The sequence below is a fragment of the Cydia fagiglandana genome, chromosome 26 (genome assembly GCF_963556715.1).
Source record: "Cydia fagiglandana chromosome 26, ilCydFagi1.1, whole genome shotgun sequence".
NCBI classification, from domain to species: Eukaryota; Metazoa; Arthropoda; class Insecta; order Lepidoptera; family Tortricidae; genus Cydia; species Cydia fagiglandana.
This window is the reverse complement of record NC_085957.1, coordinates 9149876-9164414: the sequence shown is the minus strand read 5'-3', so window position 1 is coordinate 9164414 and position 14539 is coordinate 9149876. Positions and strand designations below refer to the sequence as shown.

The 14539-nt window shown below is 41.0% G+C and overlaps 1 protein-coding gene across 1 annotated transcript; it reads right to left on the bottom strand.

The window, feature by feature from the left end:
- Positions 1-827: 827 nt before the first annotated feature.
- LOC134677646 (zinc finger protein Xfin-like) lies at positions 828-14183 on the bottom strand. The gene is made up of 11 exons (XM_063536106.1): positions 13945-14183; positions 13255-13377; positions 11897-12376; positions 11165-11364; positions 10995-11004; positions 10763-10884; positions 6745-6852; positions 5232-5438; positions 3108-3231; positions 1772-1876; positions 828-1164 (listed from the first exon to the last, which is right to left on the bottom strand). Exons 1-11 carry the CDS (start codon positions 14098-14100, stop codon positions 1006-1008), a joined length of 1794 nt encoding a protein of 597 aa, XP_063392176.1. The 5' UTR covers positions 14101-14183; the 3' UTR covers positions 828-1005.
- Between the last annotated feature and the right edge of the window lie 356 nt (positions 14184-14539).

Genomic DNA, 14539 nt, shown 5'->3' with positions numbered 1-14539 from the left:
GCCCACGCAGTGCAAGTATTATTTATACGTCATAATTTCATAGAAGTTTGACGTTTAAAATGACACTTGCACCGCGTGTGCTATCAAAATCGCTGCAGACTTTTCTCGGTCTGACTCTATCAGGGTTTTCTCCTCAGCTGTGTATAGTCAGGTAGCATCCAAAGTATTCAAATGGTTCGGTACACCATAATATTTTTTGTGGCGTACCGAACTATATATTTGAATACTTACCTACTATACGACGCTGACTGTACAGCTGTGTACAATTGTACAATATGTACAATTGTACAACAAGGCGTGTTTCTGCGTGAAACTGTCACTGACGGACGCGGGTACCCGGGTACGCGTGGCTACTCGTGCCAGCTAGCTTTCCGCTTGCTCTTCAGGTGTATATACTTCACGTGTGACAGCATGGCGCGTCGTACCTGGGCCGTGATTACTAGTACTAGCTCTGTCAACACGGGTACCCGGGTACGCGTGGCTACTCGTGCCAGCTAGCTTTCCGCTTGCTCTTCAGGTGTATATACTTCACGTGTGACAGCATGGCGCCTCGTACCTGGGTCGTGATTACTAGCAACCCTCTGCCGGACACGGGTACCCGGGTACGCGTGGCTACTCGTGCCAGCTAGCTTTCCGCTTGCTCTTCAGGTCTATATACTTGACGTGTGACAGCATGGCGCCTCGTACCTGGGTCGTGATTACTAGCAACCCTCTGCCGGACACGGGTACCCGGGTACGCGTGGCTACTCGTGCCAGCTAGCTTTCCGCTTGCTCTTCAGGTCTATATACTTGACGTGTGACAGCATGGCGCCTCGTACCTGGGTCGTGATTACTAGCAACCCTCTGCCGGACACGGGTACCCGGGTACGCGTGTCTACTCGTGCCAGCTAGCTTTCCGCTTGCTCTTCAGATGTATATACTTGACGTGTGGCAGCATGGCGCGTCGTACCTGGGCCGTGATTACTAGTAGTAGCTCTGTCAACACGGGTACCCGGGTACGCGTGTCTACTCGTGCCAGCTAGCTTTCCGCTTGCTCTTCAGGTGTATATACTTGACGTGTGACAGCATGGCATGTTTCTGTGTGAACTTGGCGCCGCAGTACTCGCAAGAGAACGGACGCTCGCCGGAGTGCGTCCGGATGTGGTTCACTAGCGTCCTGTTTGCCTGCAATATAAGAACGAATGAAACATGTTTAACTATACTGAAAATCGTAATTCAAGACCAAAAAAAAGTAAGATAATGTTGCCACTTTTTACTAGCGCGTGTTGTATTTATGTAAAAATAAGTACCTAAAAGTACTTTTTTTTAAATCGTAGGATTAAAATTTACCAATAAATAAATTATTGTGTTTATTTATAAAAGAAATTTACTATTTTACAAACAAATTATTGCAGTGGCAACATTGTCTTGATTTACGTTTTTCAGTATATACTCTTTTACAAGCCAGCTTTGTAAGCAGAAAAAGGCAGCCAATTTGAAAAATGTACGGATCGATCTCCCGTTAACTTCCTTAGTAGTTTTTAATTCCGCGCCTTTTTCTACTGCCAAAGTTGGCTTGCCAGAATATAACTACCCTCTTTTTTGGAAATCGAGTAAAATATTTAGTGGTGATTAAAAAAAATACAAATATAGTTGGTCAAGCAAATCTTGTCAGTAGAAAAAGGTGCGAAATTCAAATTTTCTATGGGACGATAACCCTTCGCGCCTACATTTTTTAAATTTGCCGCCATTTTCTACTGAGATTTGCTTGACCAACTATTATATAGCTCACCGCAAACCCCCGGCCGCATATATTGCACAGTTTGTCCTTGTCTCTCTTCGCGCCCTCGTGCTGGAACCGCCTGTGGTCCAGGTACCGAGTGCGATTCAGGAAATGCTGAAACAATTCAAACACACTTCATCATCTCAGCCATAAGACGTCCACTGCTGATCATAGGCCTCCCCCTTTTTTGGGGGGTGAATGCCATAATCGCCACGCTTGGCAGGCGGGTTGGCGATCGCAGTCGAGTACACCGAATTTGAGGGACGCTGCTGCCCGTCCACCGGTGGTCTTGGACGTGGTTTAAGGACATACCCGGGTCCTGGACGTAGTTTAAGGACATACCCGGGTCAAACACACTTAGTTAGATATGATATATAGGCGGACTAGCAAGCGCAGCATAGGACATCCATCCACAAGATGGACAGACGACCTTGAAGGCCGCCGGAAGACGCTGGATGCGGGTTGCTTCCAACCGGCAAGTATGGAGGTCCAAGGGGGAGGCCTATGTTCAGCAGTGGACGTCTTATGGCTGAGATGATGATGATGAATATATAGGAGTCAAAACATATAAAAACTCAAAAAATCGCGTTTTCCCAGAGATAAGACCTAGCTAGATCGATTTTACGCCCCCGAAAACCCCAATATAGCTTATTTCATCGAAATCGTCACAGCCGTTTCCGAGATCCCCGATTCACTAACCCGGGGTTAAGCGGTTAAACCTGAAGTTACCATGGTTACTACAATCTAACAAAAGTTAACGGTTTAAACCGGTTAACCCCTGGTTAATAGTGCAAGTGGCGCTAGACGGGTACCCGTGTACTCGTGTATCCGGGTACCCTCGCTCACCCGGTCGCAGTCCTCGCAGTAGTACTTGCTCTGCTTGGCGTGCACGTGTCGGTAGTGGTTGTTCATGTACGTGCGCCGTGAATACACGTTGTTACACTCCGAACTTCACTAAACCGGGGTTAAGCGGTTAAACTTGGAGTTACCATGGTTACTACAATCTATAGTTCGTTTTTTTAGCATTAGAAAGAACTTGCAAGAAGGTAAGCGATCTTGACATGTCTTTTAATTGAAAAACGCTTTATAAAAATCAGTAACTATTTTGAAAGCAGAAGAATATAAATGATCGTATTACATTCATAATTGTTACATATTTGCCGAAACTTATTTTTAAAATGAGTTTTTCAATTAAAAGACATATCAATATTGTTTACCTTGTTTCTAATGCTAAAAAAACGGACTATAACAATGGGTTAACGGTTTAAACCGGTTAACCCCGTGGTAGTGGGGTGGTGCAAGTGGCGCTAGACGGGTACCCGTGTACCCGGGTACCCTCACTCACCCGGTCGCAGTCCTCGCAGTAGTACTTGCTCTGCTTGGCGTGCACATGTCGGTAGTGGTTGTTCATGTACGTGCGCCGTGAATACACGTTGTTACACTCTGGGCAGGGGTACTTTCGCTTGGCCCTGCTAACAAAATGTTAGAGTCGGATTTGATAGCCCACGCAGTGCAAGTGTCATTGACACGTCATAATTTCATAGAAGTTTGACGTTTAAAATAACACTTTCACTGCTTGGGCTATCAAATCCGCTGCAGACTATTCTTGGTCTGACTTTAATTAAACTCTGCAATTTAATTCATCATCATCATCATCTCAGCCTATATACGTCCCACTGCTGGGCACAGGCCTCCTCTCGAGCGCGAGAGGGCTTGGGCTATAGTCCCCACGCTAGCCCAATGCGGATTGGGGACTTCACATACACCTTTGAATTTCTTCGCAGATGTATGCAGGTTTCCTCACGATGTTTTCCTTCACCGAAAAGCGACTGGTAAATATCAAATAATATTAATTAAGCAATTTAATTAAGGTGTATATATGTTAATGATACGGTTATGTATATTATACTCTGTATCTTTAGGTATTTAAATAAAAGTAAACAAAATCTACCCTCAAACACAGAATAAATAATTAGTACTAGGTACAGAGGATTCACTCTCTAAAAAAACGTGTCTGTTACGATTAGGAAAGATATGACCGCTAGGTGGCGACAGCGCCAGTAGCGCCACGCGCGGCTTATGGCTAAATTGGTGGGACGGATGTACTTGTAGCCACCTGTTGCAAAGCGACGAAATCGCGGAGTGAGCCACGCGGCACGCCTGCCACAAATGGCTCCTTAAGGGGCTCCCCCACGCCAATGACCTTCGATCTGAATCCCTTCGTTTTCTTATGTATTTGTAGCTTATCATATTAACAGCAACGGCTTTAAGCAATATAGTATCCCATATTTACTTTAAAATTCATTGTCTTCGACATATTTGGCATCAAAGTTGAACAAATTTAGGCTAAAAAACTGGTTTTCTGGCCATAACTTTTGTGTTAATTAGTTTAAAATTAAAACCTTGGACACGATTTTCGACGCTTCAAAGACGAATCCAAATATGTAGATTTCGTACATGTAAGATCCTTTAATGCAAACTAGATACAAAAAAAAGTGTTTTTTTGGACAATGTTTAAAAAATTTTTCAAAATCCGGTGGACAAAACCGGAAATAAAAGATTGAAGAACCGATAACCGTTTGTTTTATAATTCTATCTGTAGTGCAAAAAAACGATACGATTCAAAACTTGTCAAAAATCGATGAAAACCTCGGGTAGCCTTAAGCCAGTTGAGGGTAGATGAAACATTACGCGATCAAATAATGTAGGTTAAAGTCAGGTCGATCAGTGACTGATCCAGGCGGTTTTGTATTTGGTTGGTTAACCAATGTATGTTATGACTACCCGAAAATGTACTAATTGTTTGTTTACTTTTATTTAAATACCTAAAGATACAGAGTATAGGTACGCTACGTAACAGGCGCTATTATTTATAAGGAATTGTATCTAAATCATACTCGAACAAAGATTCAAGTATGATTTCGGCGTCAAGTGACGATGTCGTTAGTAAATTTAAATCATACAGGAACACACCGAAATCGGGCAGACAGAGGAAGGCGGTTGTAGTGTTGTATGGTAATTACGGGTACACGGAATATAATTGTGTATACGGTAGAGATGCACCGGATATTCGGTTACTATCCGGTATCCGGCCCTTATTTTACTATCCGGTCGGATACCGGATAGTAACTTTGCTTGATTTCGGAGTAAACAATTTTGGTTTTAAGAAACAGTCACGGTCATAATCGTACTCGTTTATAATTTAAAAATTCCACACACTTTCACGCGCACCCATTTCGAACCTAGAAATGACGAAATGACGAAACAGGTAAAAACCTGCTCAATGCGCACCTGAAAAACCGAACTGTAGGTATAGTTCCGCCGGCCGGATATTCGGCCGTGAGTCAGGCCGAATATCCGGTATCCGGCCAATCAACTATCCGTTGCATCTCTAGTATACGGGTTACCTAACAATTCCGTCCGTGTATCCGTGTACCCTATATACATAATATAAGCGGATACGTGTTACCTAGTGTTGTCCCGCTCTGCCGCGTGCGCTGCACTGCTCTGCAGGTGCCGCTTGTACATGCGGTCGCTCGTGAATCTCCTGTCGCACTGCACGCAGTACGAGCTGTCCGAGACGGAAGATGTGTGCTGCGTTTCGACATGGTTCTTGTATGACGTGGAGTTCTTTAGCTTCTTCTTGCAGTACGGGCATTCGTAGCCGAAGTGGTACCTGTAAGTTACATATAAATATGCGACGTTCCACGGGAAAGGGTTCCTTATGGTTAGGTTCACACAGCGTTAATTTTTCCCGCATGCCGTTAATGGGATTTTATCGAATAGGTTCTGTAGTGACAGCAAGACTTGTATGGCAACTTTCAAAATCGTTCACACGGCTAGACGGCTTTCCCGCATATAAATAGCCCCGTATGGACCTATTGTAGACGCCAAAGGATCGTTCCGATGAGGCCATAAATCTTTAGCAGGCCGGCCCCGCCCCTTTTACTACCTGCTTCTAGGGATGCATTTCGCAACCTTCGCAGATTATTGATGGTGGTATTTATAATAATAATTGGTTATGTTAGTTTCAAACTCATTGTATTCAAAAATATATGCTAATCATTTATAACTTTGTAATAAATACCATAAACAGAAATAACATAATAAATATCAATGGATAAAAACTTAATTTACATAGTTTTCGTCATCGGAACTGTCGGTATCACTGTCATCTTGTAAATTTATTACCAAATTATTCTAAAATATTACTAAAGCCATCGTACTATAATAAAGGCAGATTTATAATATTGTTTCATCGAGCAAGCGTAATTCATCGATAAGCAATATCGACTTTAGCCGCATCCTTGTCGACAGCTCGGTTTATTACCCGAGATTATGTTTTTTTTTTTTGCCGGCGTCTATTATAGCCTATGGCGGCTGGCGCCTGCGCCGTTATTCACGACGCTCCTATACGAATCCGCTGCTTCGCGTCGCAAGCGCCAACCGCCATTAGGTACCTTTATCCGTGGGACGTCATATGCTAATTATTCGACGTAAATAACGACCTCTACCGCGTTCGTTATCTGCTTCTCTATCGTCGAATATGATAGAGAGGCAGATAACGAAATTTCTATTTTCGTATTTCGCAATAAACCCTCTTGAATGTGCTAGTGGCTCCCCCTACGCAGAGTATTGCGTAATATCAGTGGGGAAACACTCCTGATTTCGGTCGAACTCGGCTCCATTCGGCTCAGCATTGCTCCGAGCAATTATTAGGGTTGGCACCACTTGACTTCCTTGTGCGTGCACGATCACAGATAAGATAATCACTTGATTTTTGACAACCCTAAATAGCCGAAAGGGATAGTGCTATATATTAGAAAGGGATATCACGATTCGACCCTGAATCGCTGTCAAACTTCGGGTTTGTAGGAAGTGTCCTTTCTGTACGGGAGTAACTATTATTTCTTCTGTGGTAATATTCCCTATTAAAAATATGGTCAGTGTCACAAAGCAAAGCTGAATTGATAATCATTTACCTAAGATGTTTCTCAATGATGGCGCGCGACTTGCATCTTTTTCCGCAAACATCGCACACGAACTTCGCGTGTAACTCTTTGTAATGGTTGTAGAATAACCGCACATTCCTGAAACATAACAATAATTATAATTGTGAATTAAGACTTTATGTTTGTGCACTTATGGTACTAATTACAATAAAATAGTTAAAAATTAGTTTTTAAATGCCTAATCGTTTTAAAACAGCCTAAATTTTGTTGTATTGTAAGTAATTGGTGCCATAAGTGTACAAACATAGTCTTAATTCACAATTTGCCCCATTTACCTACTAAGGCTAGTTACTGATATGTAAATTTTACTGATTTCCGCTACCCAAAGGTAGTCTGGAAGAGATCGTATTTTAGCAATAAGACCACATGTGTTTACCTCTGCTTGTGTTTCTGTTTTCTTTTGTATTGATTTTGTTTTATTCAGGTGTGCAATTTTAAAGAGTATTTGTATTGTATTGTAAATATTGTAATTACCATAGAACTTGATAGTATTTAAAATAGAGATGCCACGAATAATCGGCAACTATTCGGTATTCGGCCTATTCGGACACTTTGCCGAATATTCGGTATTCGGCCGAATGTTGCCTACTATTTGGCCGAATAACGAATGTTGCACCTACCTAAAAAGAAAAATTACAAAAACTAGGTATATTTAATATTTAAAATGTATTCTTGGAAAGTAGTTAAATACGAAGCCACGTTTTTGAGCATTTGTTGATTACAAAATATTTTATTTTTATCATGGGTCTGACTTGATTGACTCTAATCACATTCATTAATTCTGTTCAATATAAAAATATATTTTAGCAAAGTTGTGCTTTGATGGCGAACAGTTTTCATAATAATTGTGACTCAAAATGTTCGTATGTCATGCCGAATATTCGGTATTCGGCCAAATTCACTATTCGGGGCATCTCTAATTTAAAACAGCCTTATTGATAAAATCAATCATAAATCGTTGGTCAATCTGTAATAACATAACCCACACCCCACGCCACACCCGTGTTGAGGGATACCAGAGTAATTCTTATAAGATCACTAATCGTCTTCCTTAATTTTTATATTTTTAAATCCTTACCGGCGTCTATATTGCCGTGTTCTTATAACCCGGCAACCTTCAAATCAAGAGTGAACAGGCACCTTCTGGGCGAGCTCGCTCCATCGTAGGCCACGTCTACGCCTCGGCTAGGGTGTACTGCCATCTCGCCGAAATATTTTTCGCCTAATTTCACTTCCCAACCAACTTATTGCAGTACTTTTAGTTGGCAAACCAATGCTTAGCATATTATTATTTAGCATAATTTTTATTTGACTACAATTTTATTTAGCAGATGTTCATTTTACCACGATTTATTTAGAAAAATAGTCACTAAGCAAATGTTTTATTATACCTAACTATTTATTGTTACATAACGTTTGCCAAAATTGAAACTTCGCATACTTTTTATTTGATCACAATTTTATTTAGTAGATGTTCATTTTACCAAAATTCATTAAGACAAATAGTCACTGAGCAAATGTTTCAACTTAGCTAACTCTTAATTGTCAAAAAACGTTTGCTTTATTTATACTTACTTTTCATAATATATTTTGATGGCTATTTGACCTGTTGGTGGCTTTTTTTTAACAAACGTATCTACATATTTCCATGGACGGGTGCCACTACGCTAATAGATTTGATGACTGTACCAACATGTTTTAGGTTAGATGACTGCAATCCCCAAGAAAACGAACTGTTGCCAGAAAAGTGGGTTAGGTTAGGTTAGAACTGCGACCCCACGAAAACAAACTGTTGCCTCAAAGGTGGGTTAGGTTAGAACTGCGACCCCCGAGAAAACGAACTGTTGCCAGAAAAGTGGGTTAGGTTACGTTAGAACTGCGATCCCACGAAAACAAACTGTTGCCAGAAAAGTGGGTTAGGTTAGGTTAGAACTGCGACCCCACGAAAACAAACTGTTACCTGAAAGGTGGGTTAGGTTAGGTTAGAACTGCGACCCCCGAGAAAACGAACTGTTGCCAGAAAAGTGGGTTAGGTTAGGTTAGAACTGCGACCCCACGAAAACAAACTGTTGCCTGAAAGGTGGGTTAGGTTAGAACTGCGACCCCCAAGAAAACGAACTGTTGCCAGAAAAGTGGGTTAGGTTAGGTTAGAACTGCAACCCCGAAGAAAACGAACTGTTGCCAGAAAAGTGGCTTAGGTTAGGTTAGAACTGCGTCCCCACGAAAACAAACTGTTGCCTGAAAGGTGGGTTAGGTTAGATTAGAACTGCGACCCCCAAGAAAACGAACTGTTGGCAGAAAAGTGGGTTAGGTTAGGTTAGAACTGCGACCCTATGAAAACAAACTGTTGCCTGAAAGGTGGGTTAGGTTAGGTTAGAACTGCCACCCCCAAGAAAACGAACTGTTGCCAGAAAAGTGGGTTAGGTTAGATTAGAACTGCAACCCCCAAGAAAACGAACTGTTGCCAGAAAAGTGGGTTAGGTTAGGTTAGAACAGCAACCCCCAAGAAAACGAGCTGTTGCCAGAAAAGTGGGTTAGGTTAGGTCAGAACTGCGACCCCACGAAAACAAACTGTTGCCTGAAAGGTGGGTTAGGTTAGGTTAGAACTGCGACCCCCAAGAAAACGAACTGTTGCCAGAAAAGTGGGTTAGGTTAGGTAAGAATTGCGACCCCACGAAAACAAACTGTTGCCAGAAATGTAGTATACAAAATTACTACCTCCATCATTGAACTGCACATCTCGAAAAAACTACCTACGTAACGAAATAAAATGCTACTGTAATTTGTACCATGAGTAGTTGAGTAGAATATTATTAGGGTATTTAGTAGTATGCATCACAATATTAGGCGAAAAATAATTTATGCCTATCAATACATTCGACATAACAATAAAAGACATTTTGAAACATGATCAACTAAATATTTTGCCATACAATAATATTGTAAATAATCATTTGCGACATGTTATATATGCGAAACATTGGTTTGCCATCTGATAGTTTTGCCAAATGATACTATGGGAAAAATAGTTTGGGAAGTGATAATTTGCCATACAATTTTCGGCCACATATTAGTAAACCCTCGGCTAGTCTGTGGCCATGAGTAAGGCCATTCATAATAATAAAAAAAAAAACTAATACGTACCCGTGCACGGTACCAATTACGTGTACTACCTAGAGACTGTTACGCATACGCACTGAGTAAGTCCTACCGATCACCTACCTTCACGGGTACACCATAAAAAATAGGCGTACCCGAGTACACGGATCCTGATACTTAACTAAAAACATAAGTAATTTGTTTGACTTGAAACACAGCTTCAAATCAAACTATGAACGATGAAAACGCCCAGTCACGCTAGTACAGATGTCCGTTGCACTTTCTCCAGTAACAATAGGACACAACATGCCGACTGCGCTCATGTGGGTTTAAAACCTTGAGCACCAAAGTTATTTATTGGCTACTGTAGCGTTAATTTATTTCCTTAGCTAAATAAATAAATAATAGTCTTAGCAACCGATAAGTATCGATGTCCATGTGGTCGATATTATCGACTTTCCCAATCCCGGCTACTAACTTGTTTACGCGATAGCCGGCCCCACGTTGGGCGCCATTTGTAGCGTTAGGTATCTAGGGCAGAAATGAGCAATAAGGCTTAGGCTACAAAATGCACAGTGGTTTTATTTGGGCTTATATAACATGGGTCGTTGGCCTAATGTGGTGGCGGCACTTGGATTGGTGTGTAGCTGGGCGTTCAGTGGCTCCCAAGGGAGCATAGAGCTATCTCCTAAGTATCTAGACTGCGTAGCAGCACGCTACACCACATTCGTATTTCCTCCAGTAAGTGTACTCACTTAAAACACAGCTCGCAGGCTAAACACTGCACCATCCGGTCATGCAGCTCGAGGTGTCGGTCCATGCCGGGCTGCGAGCAACACTGCAGCCGGCACACCTTGCATCCCCTCCGGCAATAGTGCTATATACTCACTTGAAACACAGCTCGCAGGCTAAACACTGCACCATCCGGTCATGCAGCTCGAGGTGTCGGTCCATGCCGGGCTGCGAGCAACACTGCAGCCGGCACACCTTGCATTCCCTCCGGCAATAGTGCTATATACTCACTTGAAACACAGCTTGCAGGCTAAACACTGCACCATCTGGTCATGCAGCTCGAGGTGTCGGTCTATGCCGGGCTGCGAGCAACACTACAGCCGGCACACCTTGCATTCCCTCCGGCAATAGTGCTATATACTCACTTGAAACACAGCTCGCAGGCTAAACACTGCACCATCCGGTCATGCAGCTCGAGGTGTCGGTCCATGCCGGGCTGCGAGCAAGACGACAGCCGGCACACCTTGCATTCCCTCCGGCAATAGTGCTATATACTCACTTGAAACACAGCTCGCAGGCTAAACACCGCACCATCCGGTCATGCAGCTCGAGGTGTCGGTCCATGCCGGGCTGCGAGCTACACTGCAGCCGGCATACCTTGCATTCCCTCCGGTAATAGTGCTTCGTCTGGTGCGCTTGAAGCTTGTCCCGCGATGGACAGCGGATCTTGCATATTTTGCATTGGTATGGTCCAATCGCCTGAAATATTGCAGTAATATGATTGCAAAAAAGACAAGGAATGAAGGAACACAGCAGATCTTAATATGATGTCAATTCTACCAACTTGTTTTACAATGTAAAATAAAATTGACTTTTTATGATATAGGTTTTTAATGTGCCAACAACGCTCATGTAACAACTCTGATGTTGCACGAGTCCACAGGCTACGGTGACTGCTTACCATCAGACGGACCGTGTGCGTATTTAAGTTGCATTCTCACGCGCGAGTCCATACTTGAAGTCGCGCTTGATGTATGGGGTCGCGTGCGAGAACGAAACTTATGTTACAAGTGCATTGCGGGCCTTTAAGGGCTAGTTGCACCAACCACATTTGACAGACAGATCAACGTCAGCTGGCACGCCCAGGCCCTTTACTATGAAACTTTCCATACATACAAATTTAGCGAACTCTTTAACAATACCAACAGTTTGGTGCAACCGACCCTAAGTTGTACAAATTCCCTTCCAAAAACTTCTCAAGTAATAAATAACCAAAAAATCTCAATCTCACCTCATCATGATACTTCCTCCGATGTTTAACCAACCCATCTTCATCATGCCACATTGCCACACAACTTACACATTTATACTCCTCTTTTAAAAAAGAATCTCTACCCCTCTCCTCCTCCAACCCATTCAAAACAGCCCCAAGCTCTATTGGTATCCTCCTGACTAATAACTTTCTATGTTTCCTCAGTTTCGCATTCAAAAACCGATACTTCGCTTTCCTATTCATTATTCTCTTCATGTTAAATTCCTTCCATTCGTTTGTTTCCGTAACGGTTTCCGTAACATTGTCCAATACCGTAACATTTGGAACATTTGGCTCATTGAGTTCCGGTTCATCTTTAACATTGTCAAAGTGGTCGAATTCATCATAAGTGTCAATCTCTTCTTTGATAACTTTTATTTCCTTCTCTTCATATGTGAAACATATTTGGTGGTCGGTGCTATGAGGGGCAAGATTTGAAAGAGATTGGGGAAAGGGGTCCTGAAATTGTAAAAGTATTCATTCCAATTAGAATCTTATAAGAGGCATATTGAATCTAAGGGTAGTATTCCACCTGTCCAATTCGTCTTGGTCTAATGTGTATTTGCGTCTCACATTTTGCTTAAAAAAGCGTGAGACGCAATTGGACAGGTGGATAAGCAACCTAAGGAGAAATATTTTTCTGTTTAACAACCATATTCTCTTAAGACCCAGGCTGAGTATTGAATTTTTAAAGTAGGAGGGCACTTTATAATGTAAATTAATAGATTTAGATTAAAATTCAATAGATAACGCTTGTACTATCTACTTGGACATTAATTTATTGAATTTTATGCGCTTTCTTTTTCTCTCCATTCCTTTTAAAAATAATCTAGCATAGTTCTTAAGTTAAGAATTTACTAACCATATTACGGAAACTGTCCTCTGAAATAAATGTTTTTTTTATTTTATTTATTTTAATGTAATACTTAAAAGCACTACAATGGGAGTTGTGGAAATCAAGAAGGACACTATTATTTATTTATTTATTTAAGCCTTTATTTTTCCTTAAACAGTTTTACATAATAAAACTTTTCTAATAATATTGTTGTTCATTTTACTATATTAAGGACCCCTGTCGGGTATAGGCCTCCTCCATATCTTTACACCTACCAGAAGGACAATATAATGGGGCTAATAAAAAAAAGTAATACTTTGTACAGTCACCATCAAATATATCGGAGCTGCCGAGGTGGTCAAAAATATCTGAACACGCACTCTAGCGCCTTGAAAATAGAGGCGTTTTCAGATATTTGTGAGCACCTTGGCCGGTCCCATATATCTGATGGCGACTGTACATTTTCAAGTTTGATTTTATATAGAAACCTAAATTGCCATACCTGTTTATTAGTATAATATAATTGAAGTATCTTCTGGGCTTCTACAATCTTCTTTTTGAACATCCTTATTTTCTTTAGCATTCCTATACATTCCCAGCATAAGTATAGTTCATTAGGAAGCATCTAAAATTAAAAAATACATAATTTAAAGTTGAGTTCGTAAAGTTGAACCTTTAACATTAATTTAATACTTCAATACCTATACAAATACTACTTCAAATACTATTAGTTCGTTCTTTTAGCATTAGAAAGAAGGTAAGAAATCTTTAAATCTCTTTTAATTGAAAAACGCTTTTTAAAAATCAGTAACTATTACTTATGAAAGCAGAAGAATATAAATGATCGTATTAGATTCATAATTGTTACATATTTGCCGAGACTTATTTTTAAAATGTGTTTTTCAATTAAAAGACATGTCAAGATTGTTTACCTTTGTTCTAATGCAAAAAAAAAATCAACTAATATAATAAAATCTATCGATAGAGGGAAGACCGTTCAAAAGCTCTTTCGTCATTATAACTCTTGCGTTTGCACACATAACATATACACCCCTTACAGAAGGTCGGTAGAGCAGAAGTGAAGTACATCTTTCTGTGTCTTAGCGACTTATACAAGAGTTCTACCCCTATTATGGTCTGCTCAGCAATAAATTCTATATGCCGGTCTTCTCTATATTGACCGAACGCTTACCATATTCTGATTATCCAGGATTTTGTAAAAGATATCGATGATATCGACATATTCAGTCACAGTTGAAAGAATTCTGTCTGAGCTTAAACATGCGTGGCAATAAGATATCGTCCCGTATTGTGGAAAGAATTCATTTTTAATTCCGATCTTATCCATTTCATTAAATTTATATTAATCTTACAATAAATAAATAAACAAATACATTTTTTTACTGACAATGACAGTCACTGGCAGACTGCGCAAGACAGTCAACTGCGGGATGTTTGAGCTAATGTTAAAAAAACGCATATCCCCGGCTACTCACGTAACGATAAATCGTTGCGATAAAACTGTGCAGTCCGACTGTGCAGATAAATCGAACCGTGTGTATGTCGATTATCGTAACGATTTGTCATACACACGGTTTGATTTATCTGCACAGTCGGACTGCACAGTTTTATCGCAACGATTTATCGTTACGTGAGTAGCCGGGGTAAGACGTGAACGTCGATTCACCGGACATACACCGGACTGCTTGCAAACGTTCAGAAACTTCAGAAAATTTATAGAATGCCAGTTTTGACAGCTGACAGAACAGCGTTTGCGTTCGCTGTTG